The 21,992-nt window shown below is 41.3% G+C and overlaps 1 protein-coding gene and 1 pseudogene across 6 annotated transcripts in view; both read right to left on the reverse strand.

The window, feature by feature from the left end:
- Positions 1–837: 837 nt before the first annotated feature.
- LOC119507901 lies at positions 838–2,384 on the reverse strand (annotated as a pseudogene).
- SEMA6A (semaphorin 6A) overlaps positions 2,024–21,992 on the reverse strand; it is a 135,078-nt gene continuing 115,109 nt past the window's right edge. For 4 of the 6 annotated variants that reach the window (XM_037801187.1, XM_037801186.1, XM_037801182.1 and 1 more), the window contains one exon: positions 2,024–5,161. In XM_037801187.1, coding sequence (XP_037657115.1) covers positions 3,963–5,161 — 1,199 coding nt within the window. In that variant the 3' untranslated portion in view covers positions 2,024–3,962. The other 2 variants (XM_037801185.1, XM_037801188.1) reach the window with 2 other exon arrangements.

Genomic DNA, 21,992 nt, shown 5'->3' on the forward strand with positions numbered 1-21,992 from the left:
GGAGGTAGGAACTGTATGCTGTTCGACTTTGTGGGATTCAAGAAACACAGCTGGAAATGACTTATTACCAAAAGGTGAGTGGGTCAGGCTGAGAAAGCAGTGTAGGTGTGAACTGAGGCCCCAATCCCAGCTTTCCTACACTCAAACTGAGTTCAGAAGGTTAAAAGTAAAACACTAAAGCTGAGGACTTATTTAAATAACGGTTTTAAAAATATCCCAGAGAGGAAAACCTTATCTAGGCATTTAAAAATGCTATTCTGCAAAATAAAAATCAAGTGCTGTATCCCAATATACCTCCAGCCGTGTCTTCTGAGTTATGAGAGAGAAATGCTAACAAGGAGTAAGATCCGGCACCTTCCACCTTATTAATATGTAAAAAGGCTGAAGTCACATCTGTGTAAAGATCTATTTTTAGTGGACCCTACATACTAAAATCCTAGCCTTGATCTCTTAAACTATCAAGCCTACCATAAATGTTTGATGATGAACAAGCCCATAAAAAGAAAATGCATAAAATGAATAGAGGGAGTCAATTCGTGCTCTGCGTTTTAATTACCGGTGGCCTCTGCTAAAATCCTGCTCCAGGCTGGGTGCAGGCAAAAAAAACACATCAATAATTTGGAGCAGGATTCGGGGCGGGGGGTTGGGGGAGAGTGTATGTATTGCAAACAAATGCATCTAACTAGATAGTTATTTATGCTTTGGAAACCAGATAGAGATGGGAGAAAGTGTAGAATCATACCAACAAAAAATATATATGAGGGGTTGGTTAAACAGGGAGAAGTTAGAGATAAATAACAGCATTCAAGACGCAAAAGATAATGTAGAACAGTCTGGTTTTATTACTTTTAAGTAATAAAGAGCCTTTCCTTGCCTTTTTTTTCTTTTCCCTCATTTTTTCTTTTCTCTTTTCTTTTTTACAACATACATTAAGTCATGAATCAGATGTTAGGGGCTGTGGAAGATGGAAGGGAAATTGGTGACATCACAATATTTTTACAACTTTACAACAAATATAAATCCGAGTTTGTTGCGTCTACCAGTGTCTAGCAAGGGTGGAAAGCAAAGGCACACTCAGGTTTATGGACCCTCCCCCCACACGCAGCAGGGGAAAAAGAAAAGGGGGAAAATACTTAAATGTAGAAGACCCACTCAATACACTTGGGCATTTTAGGATTAACACCACCAGCGGTGGGGATGTGGGGATGTGGGGTGTAAGTTTTGACACAGATCTCCTTAACACAGCTGAGGCACAATGCCCCTGCATGGCCCTTGCGAGGGGACAAAATAGCAGCTCAAGTTGACCATGGGTGCTGCACTGTCAGTACTCTTGGGAGTCAAGCATGAGGGAGAAGGTAGCAGGGTAGCATATATATATATATATAGTCATATATATGTCTATACCTTCTTGACTTCTGTAATTCTAAAAAAAAAGTTCAATGAGAAAATAATGTTTGGATTTCTGGAAAAGACTTCATGGTTTCAGGGTACGGAATTCATAGGATGTGAATGTTGATTCCAAAAATAAAACAATCCAAAAAGTTTATAGGAAGAGCAACAAAAACCTGCCCTGAATGACAATGGCAAAACTTCAATGGACGTTTAGGAGAGAGGACTGTGCATTCACCCTCACAGCACATGCACGTCTTGGGGGGACCCCTCTGGTTATGGAGGCACCACTTTCTCACCAGCCAACTCAAAATTATCCTTGTCAGTTTAGGGGGGAAAGCTTTTTTTTCTTTTTCTTTTTTCTTTTCCCCAAAGACAAAACCAAACCCAGATCAAACTGGGAATAAAAAGAGACAAAGAGACCACCCTATATCCTGTTTAGCTGTTTAAAAAAAAAAACAATAACAACCCATAACAATGCTTGTTTTACAGTATGTTGACAATTCAATTGTTCGTAACAGAGAAAACAAAAGCCCCTTCTTCTGTGTGCTTGAGAAAATAAAAATTGAGGGGAGAAAAACACACATACACAGCTCCCTCCCACCCCCCCCCACAAACAATAACAAAAGGATAAAAGAAATTTAAAAAAAATTAAAAACTTTTTGCTCTAGTCAACATTTTTGCAGCATCCATTGTGGTTAGCTTTGTATTTAGAGTTGCTCGTTATTCACAGCAGGACCAGCCCACCTGCATCTATTTCCACCTCATTTTTCTGTGTGCCTTACACGTGTGCAGAGCACAGGCAGGGAGACTCCTCCCAGGTGCCTGCCTAACTGCACACAGTGTTCTCCAGCCAGTGGACACAGCAGAAATGAGGAGTGGGACGTGAGTCCCCTTTCTGCTGGCTAATGAGCATATCACCATATTGAAATGATCTGAGAATACAAGGGAAGTGGGGAGCTCCAGAGGATGAAAGGGTTTGCCATCCACAACATTGGGTCCTGGCTCGGCAGCACAGCCAAAGGGTGGTTCGAGTTGGCACGACTAAAAGGAAGTGTGAAGTGGCGGGCGCAGTGCCGCCCTGCTCTCCCGGGCTGTGGGACTGTAACGGACACCACTGCATTCTTCTTCCATCTGCTTGACTCCAATCTTCCCAAGGGCTGGAATGGCGGTGCAGAGTGGGTGTTAAATAAATATCGGTATTTATTTCAAAAGGGGAGAAAAGTTTATCATAACGACAGTTTACAGGTGTACACAACTCAGGGTGTAAGGCACAAATTTACATGTGGAAAACAGGCTATTCACAGATGGAACCCCCCATGAAAACCCCGTGTGAGCAAACCATTAACTTATGCAAGGTAGCAGCCAGCATATTAATTAGTTCACACCGTTTGTGGATTTTGGTTGCTGTCTCACATGCAAGGTGAAATGAGATGGCGAATCACAAGCGGGTGCCTTCAAAGAAAGGAGGAGACACTGACAAAGCTACGTTGGCAGCAATGGGGACACAGATGTGCCATTCTAGAAGTTTCTCTCCTGGTTGCTTTAGAAGTTAGGATCTGGAAGGACTTTTAAACTAATTATTTATTTATTTTTTTTGCATGTTATAGGCCAGGAATCTGACCAGAAAATTAACTGTAGATTTAAACAAATATTCCCCTCTTAATATTTTTTCTTTTGCTAGTGATCAGACAGTCCAAACACAAAGCTCAGAATTCCAGCTCCAACTTATTTACTTCAGTGAATTTATTGTAAAAATAAAGAAACTCAATTATTCCAGTTAATTGATTTCATGTTAAATAGTTTAACTTTCAGTGGGCTTTCTGAAGAGCTGTTCATAGGATGATAGGTGGACGAGTCCTTTTCTTAAGGAAAAAAAGGGTGAACAATAAATAAAGAGTTACTTGCGTTAACAGTCACGTTATTCATTAAAAGAGAGGAGGAGCAGAAATCTATGACATAGACGCCCAACATGGCATTGATCTGCTATAACAGAAAGCTGTAACACTGGTGGGCATTTCACAGTATCTGCGCATAGTAAACTTCTGCCATTGTTAAAGTCTGAGTTAGAATTATCAATGGACTCTTTATTTTTTTGTCTTTTTAATTTTCATGATTTTTGAAAAATGTGTTTGTGTTTTTCAGGGTGGAGTGCTAGCCCAGTTTGGCAACGCCCCTTGCAGTCATGGACAAGATGTTGCAGTTGCCGTTCACCTCTGTGTGTGTGTGTGTGTGTGTGTGTGTGTGTGTGAGTGTGTGTGTGTGTATGTGCTTTTGGCTCATGGTTGTGATGACAGTTTAAGTCTTTTGTGAGTCCGACCTGTCGTGGGTTGTGGGGGAGAGTGAAGGAAGAGAATGGAGGTGAGTCCCGCAGTTGCAAACCTTCACCAAACCACGTGGCCCGATTTTCGAGAGGAGCCCCTTTGTCCCAGAGAGGAGGACCCCAGCGTCCCCAGCGCCGCCGTGGGCCATCCTGCTCTGCTGGGTACTCTGGGGAAGTCGACAACCTTGCGGAGCCGAGCGGGCGCCTCGCCTTTCCTGCTGGTTCGACACCTGACCCCCGCCCCCTGCGATTATGTACACGCATCGTTGGGCTTCATGGATGTGGAAAGGGGGGCAAAGGAAGGTTTGGGAGGTACGTCCGGCTTTAGCGAGGGCGTACGCTTCAGCCCCGACCTCGTCAGCGAGCTGTAGGCGTTGAGGCTGGGCTGCCTCGAAACAGTCACGGCCTGGCCAGACGGCTGGGAGCTGTGCACCTGCATAGAGTCCACCCTCTGTGGGGCAGGTGGCGGGTTGTCTCCCCTGCCAAAGCTCTGGTTCCTGGAGAGGTGGGAGGAGTTGGAGGAGTTAGTATTGTTTCTTTTGAGAGTGGTGGCCTGGTGGCTTCTCGTGAGCGAGTTTGTGGGGTAGCTCCTCTTATAGTCAACCCCGTAGGAGGAGGAGTGGTGCATTTCCAGCCGCTTGCTCAGGCCATTCTGAGACAGGGAGGCTCCCGGAGGCCCCAGGGAGGCCTCCCGCTGTGGGACTTTGGGGGGCAGGCTGTCCAGGTTCTCCACGAGGTTCACCCCGTGGTTGGGACTCTTGCTGCTGAGATGTTCCTTGATGGTCTTATACTCCAGGGTGGCGGCCTGGTCTTCCAGCGCCAGCTGGGCCATCTCGCTCATTTTGGGCTGGTCCACGTACTCGTGCTGGTAGCCCTGCTGTGTGATGGGCAGGACCACCACGCTGGGGATGTGGCTGGGGGAGGCCCGGAGGGGCAGGTCCGTGGGGATCACAGGGGAGGCCATGGGGGGCATGTCCTTCGTGCAGGCGTTGATGAGGTTCTGGTTCCTCTCCCACTCGCGGCTGCCGCGGCTGGGCTTCCGCTTCTGCTGCAGCGTTGGGGTGGACTCCGGGGTGGGCAAGGCCGCCAGGTCCAGGTGGTGCTGGTCGGCCTTAATGAGCATCTTGGCCGTGTTGCTGGGAGTGGCGAGCTTGCCGTTGTGCATAAGTGGCGTGAGAATGGCCTCCGGCTTCGGGTCTTTGGACTGGGTGTCCCCAAAGAGGCCGCTGAGCTTGGTCACGCTGCTCATGGAGCCCCGGCGGGAGTGGGTGAGCTCCTTCTCTTTGCGCTGCACCGCGGTCACGTCTTTGCGCCGGTGATCGCAGATGCAGTAGACGACGATGCCTGAGAAGACGGCCCCCATGACAAAAGCCAGAATGACCGCAATGGCCAAGAGGGTGACAGGGACGAGCTGGTCGTGGCCTTTGAGGTAACTTTCCCGAATCACTCCTGCAACAGACATCACATATGTTGTTAAGAAGCGAGAGCACACCACAACGCTTATTTTTGTTTGGCATTCACCTTGCTAATTAATAACAGTCGTAAGTGACAGTAGCACCTCTGCATAGCTTGTCTTGGAGACACAGCTTGCCAAGCATTAGCTAATTAATCCTCCCTAAACAACTCATTTCTTGCCTTCTTTGTATTCTGAAAAAGTGCTTTTTGCTCTCTCAAGTATGTGTTTTTTCTACTGCACCATGGAATATGCAGTTTCCAGTTTTTAAAGCTCATTTATTCATCTTTCCCTCCTTGCCTCTTTGAAGTCTTCCCCTCATAGAACTGGGTAACCCAGCTATTTTGAGTGGGGGAGAGGGGGAAAGAGGCAACAATTTTATGCTTGTTAAATGAACAAATCGTCCAGCACTCCAGGCTTTCAGTCCAGGACTTTTCTGGTGACCTCTTTGCGGGTGACACGCCTCTGTCTGAAGAGAAGCTATGTTTGCATTCGAAGCGACTAGAAGAAAGAGGGCATGTGTTGTTTACAGTGAAAGAAAATAGCTAAAGTTCCCAGATTTCAAATGTTTATGCTGATTTTTCACCTACTCCCGCCCCCACAAAAACACCCACATACATTCAACTTCAGGTAAATATGCTGATTATTCGAATGACGCTCTCTCCTTACTGGAACTGAACGAGCATTTAGGAAAAAAAGACAATTTGGGGTTCTGCTGCTGGTTTGAGAAGTGACAAGTCTCATTATTATGGCTAGGAGTTTGCTGTCACGGAGAGAATCTTCAGCAGAGTTAATCTCTTCAATTTAATAAAAATTATGTGACTAGACCCGTCAATAATCTTACACTCCATTAACCAAGATGCTGGGTTTTTGAAGAAAGTTGCTTTCCCCGCTCCCGCTTAATCAGCCACCAAGCTGAGAGACTCTAATCAAATGCAAACACCGAAGCTCTTATTTTTTAATACCAAGTGAGAATTCGCATCACAATTCTCAGATCTTAAGTGCTTGATGCGGTAGCTAAAAAATAAAATCTCAAATACCTCAATTCCTGCCTCTGGAGAGTGAAAGAACATGAATACATTAGAGGCACTCCATGGGCTGAGGAAATGTAAACATTGTTCCTATTATGGAAATGATGGCAAGACAGAAAATGTACCTTCTCCCGTCTCAGGAGACACATTTTTCATCTACTAAATCTACTCTTTCTGGAATATGTTTAATGTATTTTACTGGCAGATATCAGTGGCACAGAATTAGAACAAAATGAAATAAAAATCTTGACTCCTTCCCAACCCCACAACATGCAGCCCTTAAACTGCAAAAATGCTTTTTATGCCATAGCCAAGACCTTGAAGAAATGCAGCTTTGTCATGTTTTTTCCTCCTGCTAAAATATTTTGATTACTGAAGAGAATGCTTTTAAAACCTAGAAATCTTAGCCTGAAACGTATTGTTTCCCTCTCCTTTTTAAACTGCCCTCCTCCCTTCAATTGTGACATCACAGTAGGTGGCTGTGGAAATAATTGTTCTGTGACAAAGGATTGTGACTTCAGGTGAGGAAGAAATAGAAGCAGCAAATTCCTCTGAGAAACCAAAATTCTGTGATTAAACAAATGCCCTCAGTAATGAAGGGCAGTTGAGGCAATTCAGCCCTGAGAAAGAAGAGTGTATAAAATGGTAAGATATTGCATAATTTCCAAATGTGACACGTTTCAAATATTTTCCGAATTATTTTCATGAACTTTTAAGTGATAGAAACTGAGAAGCAAAGAACAGCAGGGAGACTGGGCTATAACTCACACCTTTTATGTTGTGGCGCTCCCCAAACAGTGGGGTGTCTTGCATTCAAATATGTTTTAATAGTTAGTCACTAAGGAACTGTGCTAATGAAAATTTCTCCCTCAAATTTGCATTTCCTTGTTGTTATGCTGAAATTGCAACTGATTTTCTTTCTATCTTTACTGTGTATGGGGTACTTCTATTGAACTTCATTTTTAACCACCTACACATAACTGCACAAAAACGTACACCTGTGAGTAAAATAGGTGTAATTTCTCTTGTTGACTTGATGATTTCAGTGGTGTCTAAAGCAGGCTAGACCTCGCCGATGGTGGGTACTACATAAATTTTTTTCATGGCAAGGGATATATATGTGGACTGTGTCTTCCTAATAAATTGTGATGGTCTAACTACCCGCAATTGATTCTGGCATTCTGCAATTCAAACTGCCCTCTCAGCTTGAGGAACGTGGAAAGAATGAGGCTATTGCTATCCACGTTTCATTCCTTGTTCAATTGGGAAAACTGCAAAGTTTTCAAATTTCTGCACAGCTTCTAAACCCCACCTGCAGCTCCCAACTATCCTTCTTTTTGCATGTCTGAAGGTTCTGGGGTAAAAGTCCTTGCCTCCCTTACACTCTTGGAAATCACTTGCTTGTTCACCGAGAAAACTTCTTTTTTAGTGTGTGACATTTGAGTTTAGGTTTTTTGGTTGTTAACATGTCAAGTAAGATCTGACCTTTGAGGAAAATGGTGTCTCAGACAGGTTTCCCTGTCTCGTTTTGTTATATAAATAGTGCCCTTAAAAACCCTTCTGCCTCTCTTCAGCTTTTCGACATTCACCGGAGGCAGGTGGCTCCCCTCCTCAGCCTGTGCAAACTCAGAAACCCCATGTCCAAAGTTAGAAACAGACCAGACACTAAGTTGAAATCACAGTTCAAGCAGATCAGAAGTTAATAGTTATTTTTGGAAAATACCTTCCAAATATAAGGTTTTCTGCTTATATCATGAAAAAGGCCAAGGCAGCAGTCACGGAAATGAGGGAGTCAACTTTGTGACGATGGTCACTGAGAAAGACTGGACACCCCCGACTTGCCAGAGAGGCCCTGTGGGGTCGCGTGAGCAATGCCAGAGCAGATCTCGAAAGGCCTGGAATCTAGACTCCAACTTTCTGACTGGGTGACCTTTTGACAAGTCACTTAGCATCTCTGGGCCTCAGTTTTTCCATCTGCGAAGTGGGTTTAACACACTTAATCTTACTGCCATATGGGGTTGTTAAGAGAATCGAATGAAATAATGAATAGGAAAGAACTTTAAATGCTGTAGTTTGCTGGACAAAACTAAAGAAGCCACAGAGAAGTGGTGGGTCAGTGGCTGCAGAGGGCTTACGAGTGGGAATCACAGCTATTCCATTTGAGTCCATTTGCTATCAGTCTCCCAGGGGAGGGAGACAGGACTGTGCTTCCCAGATCCAACCTTGTGCTGCTCAAATGTAGCCAGAGGTGCTATGTTGACCTCTTGTAAGAGGATGCCTGTCCTTGTGACATCACACTTAGTTAATGGAATAAAGTGTTCATGACTGCCTCTAGGTCCTAAATTTTGAAATAAGTAAAACGGAAAAGGGGAATGAGCAAAATGCAGCCATTATAGTTAGCTTCCCAGGGGGAATACAAACCCTAGAGTCAGCTTCCTGAGGGCAGGCATTGTGTTTTATTTGCATTTACAATCTCAGCCATCCACCGGGCTCTGTGTCAGGCGCTTAGTCAATGATTGTGGAATCGAGGGTTTTGCAGTACATTGTGGAGAAGTTTTTAATGGCTTTCTAAACTTGGTGGGTCATCTTTGGGGTGACTGTAACCTTGCTTTTGAAGTCACAGACATGAACTATTTCTCTAATTGTATAACAGAATTTTAATATCAGCATCCATCAAGTGAATCAAAAGAAATCTATAAAGGTACTCAGTGTTTTTTTCCAAAAGAATAATAAAAGAAACTATTGTAAAAATGAGAAGAAACTGGTTCTTGGATAATTCCACAAAAACGTGAGGGTAAAATGGGTTATTTGCAATGAATGACTGCTCGGGTGCAATTGAATAATCCAAAACCAATGCATTTCTGCAAAGGGCATGGTCTGGGCCCTGGGGAAGGGCCTTTGTGGGGTGGTATCCCTCCCCCCTCCTCCAGGTTCAGAGCTGACTTCTCCACCCTGGGGTGCTGAGATGCCATCTTCTACCAATCCCTGGGCCTTCTGTTCTCACCAATTGAAAATGGGGCATTGGGAATAAAAACTGTATCTGAAAAATCCTCTGCATTGATTCATTAACCACCAGCTATTTCTCACCAGTCAAGAGGTGCTAAATGGTTATTCTTTCCACCTTCCTATTGCAGGAAGCAAGGCACACAATGGCTTAGAAATTTCTCTGAAATCATGCTTTAAATTGGCAGATCTGAGAAAGAATAGAATCCCCACTCTGTTTCTTCCAGGTGCGAGAGAGTTTTCAGACTCTGGAGGGAGGCCTCTGCCGGGCATTTTGAGCTCTCCAGGGGCCAAAGCAATGAAAAGATTATGAATGACTCCATCCCCTCCTAGGCCCTGCAACAATTCAAAATAAGAACAATTCTAAACTGCAAAATAAGAGGACACCCAACACATTTCTGACTTTTCCTATACTGACTCAATAAATTTTGAAATATCAAACAGCAAATTCTTTATTAAAAAGAAAACAAACAAAAAAACCACCAAAACTTTCTGGTAGCACTGCTTGCGGGTTCTCTAGAATTGTCAGGTCTGTGCACAGAGAGGGAGTCCAGCACATGTTCTGGGACAATCTGTTTCAGATATGATACTCTCTCCTTACTAGGGGTTGGATTGTGATTCTCTTGGTGTGTTTATTACCATTCTCCTGGTATAACAATGTTTTGGCCCCAAGCATCCATGTGGCTGCCTTCAGCCAACATTTCCTGAGCACAGACTCTAGCTAAAGCACTCTGCTGCATCCTGGGGGAACAAAGGTGAATGAGGCACGCACCCTGTGGTCCAGGAGGCGAGAAAGGAGGCTCATGCATGCCTAAACCAAAGTGTGGAAGTGTCTCGAGATACAGCACTTCTGCTTTCAGAGTTGGCAAAGCCATTATGTATAGAATGGCATTTGAGCTAAGGCTTAAGGATGCATAGGATTTCCACTGGAGCGGAGAGAGCAACAAGAACAGAGGTTTGGAGAGAATGAAAATGTTGGCTGCATTCGGGAATGGTGAATGGTCTAACTCACTTCTAGTCTTGTTATGCTCTCTAGACCAGCCACCCTCACACCTTCTCATTTGCTTCTGGGCTTTCGTGCAGGCTGGTCTCTCTACCTGGAATATCTTTTACCCACATTCCCATTCACCTAACCACATCCTTTAGGTCTCAGCTTAAAGAGGAAGGACTTCTCTGACTCCCTCAGACCAGGTTAACTCTTCTACAAGTGTCCACAGAGGTATGCACCATCTCTGTCCTAAAATCATCACTCACAATACTAGCTTATGTTTGTCTTTCTCATCTCAACTGCTCTAGGAGAGGATTCACCATGGACTCCCCAGGCCATGATCCCAGCACCTGGCACATGGCAAGTGCTCAGCAAATGTCTGTTAAATGGATAATGAATGAATGAATGGATAGATGGATACTTGTAGAGGAAACAAAAGAGCTAGAGCTAGAAACACCATTTCAAGAAAGCTATGTAAATCTGTGAATGACTGAAAAAGAAGTTAAGACGACCTGTTAGTTTTGGAAGGCAAGTTCTTGGTTAAATTGTCTGAAATTTCAAGAGTTTCCTCTGCCTGAGAAAGTAGATTTTTAGCTTGCTCTGCTCCAGGTGGGATCTATTATTGAAAAACTACTGGCTTCAAAGGTTCAATATCTTTGAATCAAAAGCACAGGTAGTCTACCTGAATTTATTATTACTGTTTTAAAAATGAAAACTCCCAGTCTTCAACCATACTTATCCCTTCCACCGTACAGAGATAGCTGGGAGATGAATCTATCCCATCAAAAATGAAACAAAACAGACAAACAAAAATACATCAAATCAACTGCAGCTATTAAGCTAAATACCAAGGAAGAGCCCTAATCATCCTTAACCCCAGTTACCTCTCCAAGTGTAAAACCCAGGCAGCCAGTAACTTGAGACGGTTCAGTGTGGGTCCTCCCCTTAGCACTGTTCAGTGGACTGCCTGTTTCTGAGCTGCTGTGGTATGATGGATATATCTGTCTCCATAGTGAAGTGATTAATAGGCATCTGTGTAAAGCGGACTCGGTGACCACAAAGACAACAAAGCCTCTCTGTGTCCTTTTGAGCAATATGCAAAGGCAGAAAGGAGGATGGACATTCTCTCCATCGCTGAGCCAGAGCGGGTTTGTATTGGGTCTGAGAGCTAAGAAAGACGGCAAACCACCAAGAAAAACTCCAGAGTAGGATCCCCTAAAAATAGACTCTTGATTCTGCTTTATAGTAAGACAAGCCTGCAATTTCCTTGAAATCCTCATAACAACTTGGGTGAATGGAATCTAACAACCCAATTTTTCTTGTTTGAAAATCTTATTGCAATGAAATGCCAGGCTCACAGTCCTGCAAGGCAGTGTGAATGAATGAACTGATCACGAGCCAAGCATCACTGCCTTTAACCACACAGGGCACGCCAAAATCCTTATTAAGAAAAGAAGAAAGCACATAGGGGAAAAACCCTAACTGGGGGCGATTTATCCTCAAAGCCACACCCCAGCCAAACGAGATGACCACACTGAAAGTGAAATGGGAGCTCTCTGTGGTTATCTTGGCAGGAAGCAGCTTTCTTCTTGTCTTACTGCATAATGTAGACCAGATGGTTTAGGAATAAATGGAAGCATCAGCAGCCATGGAAATGGGTTTAAAGTTTATAACTCAAACTTTCCTTTTCCTTTTATTTTATTATTATTTTTTTCCTGGCAGGCTGAAGATTAGATACTGGAGAGGACCATGGTCTTCAAATTGCAACAAGTTAATGACTGAACATGCCAAAGTAGAGGCAACTTCCTGGCTATTTACTAGCCTCAGCTCTGAAGTTATTTTAAAACTCCCATACTGAAATAACGCTTACTGTGGTTGATGGGGGATGAATCCACTTCCAGTTCTACCATCTCTGAAATTGATTCAGTTTTTCCTGGGTACCATCATAGGAGGAGGAGATGAAGGGAGAATGAGCAGGAAACTCATTCAATTTCTTATTTTATAGTGAGGGAAAACAGCTTCATTCTTTCCTCTGTGCCTCCCACTCATGTTTCCGCCCTGCTCCACTGTTTTAGACTTGGCCCTTCCAATGGGATGCTACACCCAGGGCACAGGTTGATGTCTATGTTGAGAGTCATGATAAGATAGTTTTTAAAAGACACACCCTGGACTGTTGGTCTGTGATGCCATGTGTTAGAACTGTTGCTGCCTCTGTAAAAATATCAATTATTTCAGACAGGTAAAGTTTTAGCAAAATTTGCATGGTTTATTTTCCTTCCTTTTGAGGCTTTCATTATAAGTAAGACTGGAAACTCAACTTCTGCCTTCAGATACCAGACAAAGTATTTCTATTTTCCAATCTCCTGGTTGCATCTCCTTCCTTTGCCCTCTCGTGAGGCATCAAAGCTACAAAATGAGGAAGTAGATCTTATAAAATTGTAAAATTCAGGGGATTGTTTGGATTATTTGCAGTGCTTTGATTTTTCCCTACAAAAGCAAGAAAAAAACAACTACGAGGAAGCAGGTCCGTTTGGGAACTCTTAAAACTGACAACTTAAATTTGCTAGAAATACAGCCCTTGGGATCTGGGTTATAGAAGAGGCTGGGTGCTCTTGCACATAAACTTTGAAGTCATAAAGATGTGGGTTTGAGTCTTGGCTCTACAACTTACTAGATGTGTGACCTTGGGCATGTCACTCTTTACTCAGCTCCAGTAGCCAGCAATGAGATGAATGATGATGGAGGGATTAAATAAATTAATATATGCAAAACACATGCTATAGTGCCGGACACATATTTATAACTCAATTAATAATGTAAGAGGAGTGCTTCTAGAGTTCCTGACAAGCTACCTGCCTTGTATAGGGCCCAAGATCGACTAATACAACACTTTGGTAGGGTTCAATCATATTAGCCTAGAGTGGAAAAATAAGGATTTAAAAATACAAGACAATTGTGGAGAGTGGCCCTAAATAAAGATAGTCCATTAGCAACTTGGAAAGTGTCTGAAGTCAGTGAGACTCAGAATCAGCATCATCTGGAACTTGCTGGAAACACAGACTCTTTGGTCCTGCCCAGACCTTCTGAATCAGAATCTCTGGGGTTGAGATCCAGAAATTTATGTCTTAACAAAGGCTCGAGATGATTCTTATGTCCACTAAAGTTTAAGAAGCACTGCCTTTAATGACATGAACAGTAGTCAAGAAAACACATCAAGCTGACTTGCTTTAAAGTCTAGCTTCAGACACCACTGAGGCAGTGTCTAGCCAGACTTTCAAAGTAATTCATAAAATAAATAAAGAATAAGTGCAGGCTTTCTTGGTGTTCAAAATATGAGTCTTTAGTGGAACTCATTTATTATATAATTTCTTCACTATGGATAATCCATACGTCAATAAAGAACACCAAATTGATGTTATTTCATTGGAAAGACAAAGAAATTCCTAACATGTTCCCTTGGGGTCTGAAAAAAGTGTGACATATGGTCCAAAATATTGTGCCACTATCCCTGTGACAGAATCAACATGATCTACTGGAGCCCAGAACTGCTGGGAAAATGCCTTTGATCTCTTTATTTGCTCTGGCATGTGGAGGGGAATTTCTGATGCTCAACATGACTTTTCGTCTGTCACTGTGGTCATCAGGCCAATTATCAGTGTTTGATGATACAGAGCCCAGATAAGCCGCAGATTGGGTCAGCCCAGTCAGGACCGGGTCCCACGGACAGAAGGAGGCAGAAGACTTGATGGTGAGAGTGTCCTTCAAGGGCTGTATGTAACCTTCCCTAGAAATCAACTCCTCTCCACTTAAACTCAACTCACATCCATCTAGCAACATTTGGGAGTCGTTCTTTTCCCTTGGCCTCTGCATGACCAGATAAGAGGATAAGAAACACAGGGAGATTCTTTTCCTTTTTTCTCCCCTGAATTGAAGGGGAGACCTGAGCTCGTATTTCATTCCCCAAATTAAGATCTGGCTTTTTAATAATAAAAATGCCTAACACAAAAGGGCACTCAGCAGAGCTTGGTGCTTACTGATCTGCTGAGTTGAACTGAATCTGTACATCCATAGAATTGCATAAGACATTTTAAGTTACATTAAATTTCTGCTGTGTGCTTTTAAATCACAGAGTGCAAGACCCATCAGCACTTAGGGTATATTTATTACCTTAACAAATGTCAGATGATTGTGTCCAGTGTTATCTATTATTTATGAATAACGAGAGGCTGTAGGACTGGGAATGACAGGCTTTAATATGTCCAAAAGGTTAGGCATTACGCAGTTTGTTGCCCTATAAATTTCTCAACACCATTTTCCCTCCTAATAATAAAGCATTGTCAGTGGTTGACTATTCTGAACTTCTATTATTTCTGTACAGTTCGTAATGACTACTTCTGACATCAGTGAAGAAATGCAATTTCAGATACATGTTTGAAAAGGAATGCATACTTTTAAAAAGTACAAAATGTAAAAATAATTGGAGTGGGAAAATTCCTATTACCCATTTAAAATGAATCTCTCTTCAAAGATAGTTCCCAGCCTGTGGACTTACAAGAGCTTAAGAAATAATAATTAAGGATGACAAACCTTCACATTGCCCATAATTGACTTTCTAATACTAAGATCCTATCAACCATGCACCCAATATATTGTATCCAACCACATTTCACTAATTTACTTCGGGACCTTTCTATGATTAGAGGCACTAGAGATGGACATATGATCAGGTTCATGTGGATCTTTTCAGGCCTTCAGAGCAGCCAACATACTTTGCAGGAGTTTACCTATTACTTGCACAACCTGTATCTCTGTAGGACCACAGTGCATGCAGCTTTTTCATTCCTTTTCTCTCCGTGAAGATGGCAGGCATTATATATTCTGGGCAATTCCTGCAGCACACAAGACCATTCTCATGCCTAATGTCAAGAAAAGAGAAGCTACCCTGAGGAACTTCCCTGGTCTCCACTATTTGCCCACTGTGGGCTCCTTTGTCTACACAACAGTGAGGACTGTGAAGTAAAACTTGTAACTAGTTTTTTTTTTGTTGTTGTTGTGTTTTGTTTTGTTTGTTTGTTTTTTGTTTTAAACTCCATGACATTAGGCTATCAGAAAGAATTTTTGAGAGAAAGTTAATATTTTTCTCCCATTATCACACTTGAGCCCAAACAGAAATCGACTCTTCACAATTTTATTGTCAGGACAAAACAAAATTTAGGTGAACACAGTGCAGTTGAATCCATTAAAGAGCAAAATTTTAACGACACCAGATGTTCTGTTAATAAGATCATGCCTAAGATAGTCCCTGTAGTCCTTGAAAGTTCCATTAAGCTGTCAGAAAACTTTGTCATTGTATGTGTTTTAGAGCAAAAGATGGGAGAGAATGGAACAAAAAAAGAGTGAAGGAAAAGGGTGAGGGTAAAGTGAATTCATCTCAAGGATGATATGGCTTGAAAAAGTGGCTACAGACTAAAGGTAAGAAGCACCTCTGGATGATGAATTGAGTTTTTCAATACCCTAAGGTTTAAGTTGCTGATTTTTAAAGAAAACTTTCATCTCCATAATAACCATAATTTAATTCTTTTTTTTTTTTTTTTTTTTGAGAAAATGGATGTTAGGTGAAAAATAGATATTCAGTTGGTTTCTCCAGAAAAGATAAGGTCAAATATTGGTGTGCAGATTCAGGCAAGCAGGCAGATGAAACAGCTTTCTACATGGCTGACATTTAAGTTATTTTTCTTCTACCCTTTCCACAATAATCTCATCAAAACCTTAGATAAATTCAGCAGGTCATCAAGAGGGTGAAAATTAATTAGATCAAATCTACATGTATGCCTGCACTGCTGAAAGACCAATTACAGCCTTCCACACGGACACCTCAATCCTCACCCCTTGCCCCCAACACACACTCACACGTGGAAACTTCCACATCATCTATTTAAGAGTCCAGCGCCTGACCTGCTCACAATACCATTTTCTCCCATTCTTCAAAGAATAGCCAGAGACTACAAATAGATTTCTTTTCTGGTAGCTAAGAAATATTAATATAGTACAAATAAATGGTGGCACCCTGCATTATATTCTCATTTCTCTCAAAATCTGTTCTGCATGAAAAGCCTGGCATATGCCATCCACTCCAGTGTTTTAATGAAAGCTCAAGTTTGGCGTTTCTTCTTTACAGAGAAGCTCAAGTTTGGCGTTTACCTTGTCTGGGGGCTTTACCCTGATAGAGCTCTTAGCTTGGCAAGGAGTATCTACTAGGAAAATGTTAGTGATGTGTAGTAACAGACACTTTAGATTCAAAATTGATACAGAATTCCTTTTCAAAAATTTATTGCATATATGTAATTAACCACAATCTAATTGAACAATATCTTTCTATATCTCTATCGATTCCCTCCCTTCTGTCCTTTCTTGGTATCCATGTACTTTCCTAGCTCCCATTGCCCATAGCCTAAAGCCAATTCTCCTTAGCATGGTATTTCAGGTTCCAGACTACCTTTTCAACCCCAGTTCCCATTCTGGCCTTCCATGTACTTCATCACTTGAGTCAAAGGACACTATTTGGCTCTTTTGTCATCACAAGTTATGAATGAATTTTTATAGCTTTGTTTCTTGGTCATGTTATTTATTCATTTATTCACCCCTCTTCTCCTGAAATCCAACTTTCCCCTCAAGGCTCTGCAAAGCCTTCCCCTGGCCTCCCATTTAGCAATAGTTGTGCCTCCCTTTTCACTCCTTCAGTGGTCTGCCCACACCTCTTTACTACTTTTACTCTGAGACCTCACTCTGCCCCATCAGCTAGCTCAGGGATTACCTGCATGTACCCTCCACTAAACTGTAAGCTCCTTGAGTTTCAGGTTTATCTTAAATTCAAATCTGCATCTACAGTAACACTCAGCAAAAGGCTTGCAGATAGCACATGTTTGCTGAATGTCTGTAGAATGAATGAAGAAAGAAATGGAGGAAGGTTGCCCGTTTGCCCTTCTTTGTGACCAGGATTACTGTCACCAGTATTAAACTATTATTTCCTAGTGTTCTATGGATCCCCAGTTCTTTCCCTCTCTGGACATGAGAAATGGAAAGAAAAAAATAAAACAGCCATATAATTTAAGAAGGGGAAACATGGTTAGCATAACAGTTGAAAAAACTTGAGGTTAAACAAAATTAAAAAGAACCAGTAATTTTAACCATGCCCCTGTTTTGGAACAGTTTGATTTCTGAACTTTCTTCACCTAAAAGTGGCACTTAAAATCCTGCTTTCAATGATATCTTTTAAATTACTCTTTATCACCTTGCCAACACAAATAACTCTCAGTGATGGTTCTCTGAGATTAAATCTGATTATAATATTTTTCATGGAATGAAGTTTTTACTTAAATTCTTATATGGTTATTATAAATTTGCAAGAATAGAAGGAGAAACCTAACCTAAAGATTAGATCTTCTTATATACTTACTGAAAAAGTTATCAGCAACCTCTTCAAGGGGTTGCCAGAGTTAGCACATAAAAATACAGGACACCCAGTTAACTGTGCACTTCAGATATTTGGTACATACTTACACTAAAAAACTACTCAATGTTTATCCGAAATTTAAATTTAACTGGACACCCTGTATTTTATATGGCAACCCTACCCTTCCAAACAATATTCTTCAAATATCCCCACAAATATTCTTTAGACTGATTCTCAACTTTTAAAGATTAAAATAGTTTAATAGAGTAATAAAAATTACTAAATCTTTATATGGCAGGTATAGCATAACTTACAAATTAAAAAATGTTAATGAACTAAATGTAAAGACTTGTATTTTGTTTTTCACTAACAGCAACAACAGCAACTTACATAACACTATTTTTTTAATGAACTTTGAAAGACATCTTTCTTCTAAAACCCCAAAGCAGTAATAAATGAACTCTAAAAGGGTTCTTGGAACCACAATAAGTTTCCCATCTCATTGTGTTCCTTGCCTCTGACCGTGCTTGTTTTTACCTGCCCAGTTAGTTTTCCTTTAAGAGGAAAGTCGGGGCCCCTTTCCTTCCCCACTAGTAGTACTGCCTGTAAGATACTCCCTTCTCTGAATTCTTTCTCAGAGACCGTACTGCTCTACCACTGCATTTAAAGATGGCTCTGATACCACCAGTTTTACAATAAAAGCCATGCTTTGGGCTTATTTTTTTGAAATAAAGTTCAAACTGTTCAGAAAGGCCTGACTGAGTTTGACAACATGTCCACAAAAATTTAAAATATGAATCCTGTATGAAACATCCCCTTACTTTCCTCATCCTCTCTGTTAAGTGATATATTACCTCTATAATATTGGTACTGAGGGAAAGGACTAAAGAAAAGTGTGGAAAACCTGTTTCAGGGTGGCATTCAAAAATATCCCTAATGTGTTTAGCCAAGCTGTCTGTCTACAGCAGTTGACTATCTTTCTTCCCCCTGCCCCCAATATCTTTTTCTAAGCTCCACTGTGCATGATTTCACCCTGTTGACTAAGACAATGATGGTTATAAGGGCTTTTTGGTGTTTTCATGTGTACACATGCTTCATCTGTCTGGCGGTTTGCTATTTCTTGGACAGGAACTGTGTCTATTTCTAGAATAGTCTTTAACTCCTGATTAGCATCCAATAATATGCTACTGTGCCAGTAATAGATTTTGCTTGAGACATCTCAGAAAACATTTTTGTTACGGTAATATTACTGCAGAAGTGGCAGAGAAAATTCACCTTGTTTAGGAGCAGAGGAGAGGCCTATTGTATTTCCTTGTCATCAGAAATAATTTTCTCTTTACATAAAATCATCTACATGTAACTTGATCAGAGTCAAGAAATTATGTTCCCCAATGGGAGAACCACATTGCTTTGAAAGTCCCAAGTCTGTTAGAGTTGAAGCACTGAAGAGTGTTAAAATGCAAAAGTAATCAGGAGGTAGGTTCTCTTGTGAACTAAATTCACCTAAAAATGGATTTCTGGATCTTTTTCTCAATAAAGAAAGCATGGCTCTGGGGGGTTGGGATTCAGAATAGGTAAAAAGTGTGAATGGGAGAAAAGGGAAAAAGGGGTCAAGTTTAAGGTGTTGCCAGGCCAGGGGAGCCCTGTGAAGCACAAGAGCCCTTATGGATATAAGAAAAGTAGATGGGAAGCCCCAGTGCTAAAGGTAAACTTTTCCAAGGCCACAATTTAGATAATAAATAGCTGAAGTCTACACTTGGATGCTCACGGCTGATGTGGAGAAAAAACTTGCCAGACGCTTAATAATCCTAGAATGACGAATTTCTTTTTAGTCTAAATCCATTTTACCCTAAATTCCTACTTGACCAAATGTCCCATCCCCACTCATAAAATTCAGTAATTTGAGGAGGAATTAGAAGAGCAACAGATTGTCTAACTGCAAAACTGGAGTGATGCATTTACTCACTGTTTTGCAGTGCCTGCCCAACAGAGAGCATGGCAGTCATTAAATCTCATTCTACCAAATGCCCTAAGCAAAGTTCTTCACAATAGTTTAATCTTCAATGGACTCCTTTAATTGCTCCAGGTCAGAGTTATGCAAGGTTTAGTCATTCAACTACCACTTCTGCATTTTAGTTATTTCAATGCATCTCAGCTACCAATTATTTACTCAATATTTTTATATCCCTATACCTCCTGCATGAATATTTGTTTAATATTTTACTGAAATTATCTTTAAAGTGTATTTCAAATAAAAACTTTATATCACTTCCATAATTGGAAAAAGGTAACACTTCATAACTAGAAGGTAACCATAAAAATAAAATTTACTGAAAACAAAACAAGATTCTGCTGCAAGGTAAAGCCCCCAGTATAGAGCCCACTCCTGTCAAAAAGGGAGAGTAGCAAATTGAGGGCATTGTTAATGACAAAGCACCAAACTGAGACTTTTTCCTTGATATAACCCAGAAGACTGAAGCAGAAATGAAAAGGGCCTAACTTTCCACTGTAAGGTTCAATATTCTTGAAGACCATGATGTACCTGAGCCGCCGAAACCATCCTGCGTAAGGTGGTACATGTCCCATTTGGTGGCAAAGCTGCTGTAGGCTACAATGCATTTGTGGCACAAATAATTGACTATAAAGAGGATTGTTGATAAACTTTGTGATTCATAAATTCCTTTCAGCATTGTTATGAAATGTGGATGACTTATTCATCATCCTTTGCTGGCTTTATGAATCTTACTGGAATACTGTTTCCCAAACTAAAAACTGCTCTTATAAATAGCTCGTACACAGATGAAAATATATTCAATTTACTGTACTTTATTTTTAGTTTGTTATTCATTTGACCTCTAATTTAAATTGTTTTATACACTTTTTCCTTGTCTTCAATGAGCATATCTTGTTTACTAAGTATAGTAATTTGATGGTATCTCATTTTAAAGGGTTCCCAAAATATATAAACATTTCACAATTTTGGCATTTTTAATCAAAGGGGGATGTTTTCGAGGAAGGTATCTTTCCATATATTGACTATTTTGTGTCTTTTCTGAGCACTCAAGAACTCTGTAAAATAGAGTCTGAATTAAGGTATTTTTTTATGCTCACAATTTATTCTTGTGATCTAATGGTAGCAGTCAGCTTTTATAGTTTGTATTTATACTACACAGCTCTTTTGGCAGAACCTGAACAGGGCTAATTTCCTCACTTATTTGCCATCTTCTTGGAAATTAGGTTTCATAGCATTGCTACTTTTTGAAAGAAACAAGAGGCACAAGAGTGGCCTTAGTTCTAAGTAATGCTCAACCTAAAAAAAAGAAAATGCTTATTCCTTTTGCTGTGGAGCAAAGAGGCAGGGGAGAGGGAGGAAAGAAGCCAGATCTAAAAATAAACTTGATTTTCTTTCTTATTCACATTGTAATTTAAGCCCTTTGTAACTACCCATTACCACCTCAATAACTATAAGACAAATAAATAATATATATATATTTTTTAAATGTGGCAAAACCAACAAAGAAGTAGCCAGGGCTGCATCTAATTTATCAACTTGGTGATTAAAGGACTGGCTCCAGACATCTAGGGACCAAGAGATAAAACAGAGCAGTTGGCTGTGTTTTTACTAATGAATCTAAGGCTTAAAAGATACCAGGCGATTTTTAAAGAAAAGCAGCAAGGACAAGAGACATTAGACAAGGCCAGCAGGGTAATGAAGGGCAAGGCCAGTAACCGAGAGAGAAAATTACTTCATTTGCAGTGATAACACTGCTGTGTGCTCCACAGGTCTCTTCTCACGCTTTGTTAGTATGACTATATCTAATACAGCATCATAACTCTACTCACAGTATATAGGGAAGAGCCTTGGAACATCCCACCAAGGGGTAGAGGGCTTGGGTCTATTATTTTGAAAGGGGGAGGCTGAGAACAATGGTAGCAGAAGGGGATTAGACTGCAAGGCGAAGGAACGGTGCTTTGACAGAATGTGAGGTACGCACAGGATTAAATCAAGACGAGAGACACGGCAAGGAAAAGAAAGGAAAGACAAGCAAACATACTCTGGAAATGTGTGATTGTTTGGGAGTGGGGCAGGGTGGGACAAAGGACTGGAAGAGTGCAGAGGCATTCAGCCATCCACAGAGCAGGGCCATGGGCTCATTTGTTCACTGGCCTCTTTTTCAGTGGCCAAAATAAAAAGGGCATGAGGCGCTTGATTCCTCCTCAGCCGGTCAGCAGACACATTTTCTGCTTAGTGGAGAAATGTGAGGTATTTTAGCAACAATTCCAGAGTACATTTAGCTCCGAAAGCTGGGGCACATAAATGTCACATTCCCATGAGACAATCGACCCAGTGA

This window comes from Choloepus didactylus, chromosome 13 (genome assembly GCF_015220235.1).
Source record: "Choloepus didactylus isolate mChoDid1 chromosome 13, mChoDid1.pri, whole genome shotgun sequence".
Taxonomy (NCBI): domain Eukaryota; kingdom Metazoa; phylum Chordata; class Mammalia; order Pilosa; family Megalonychidae; genus Choloepus; species Choloepus didactylus.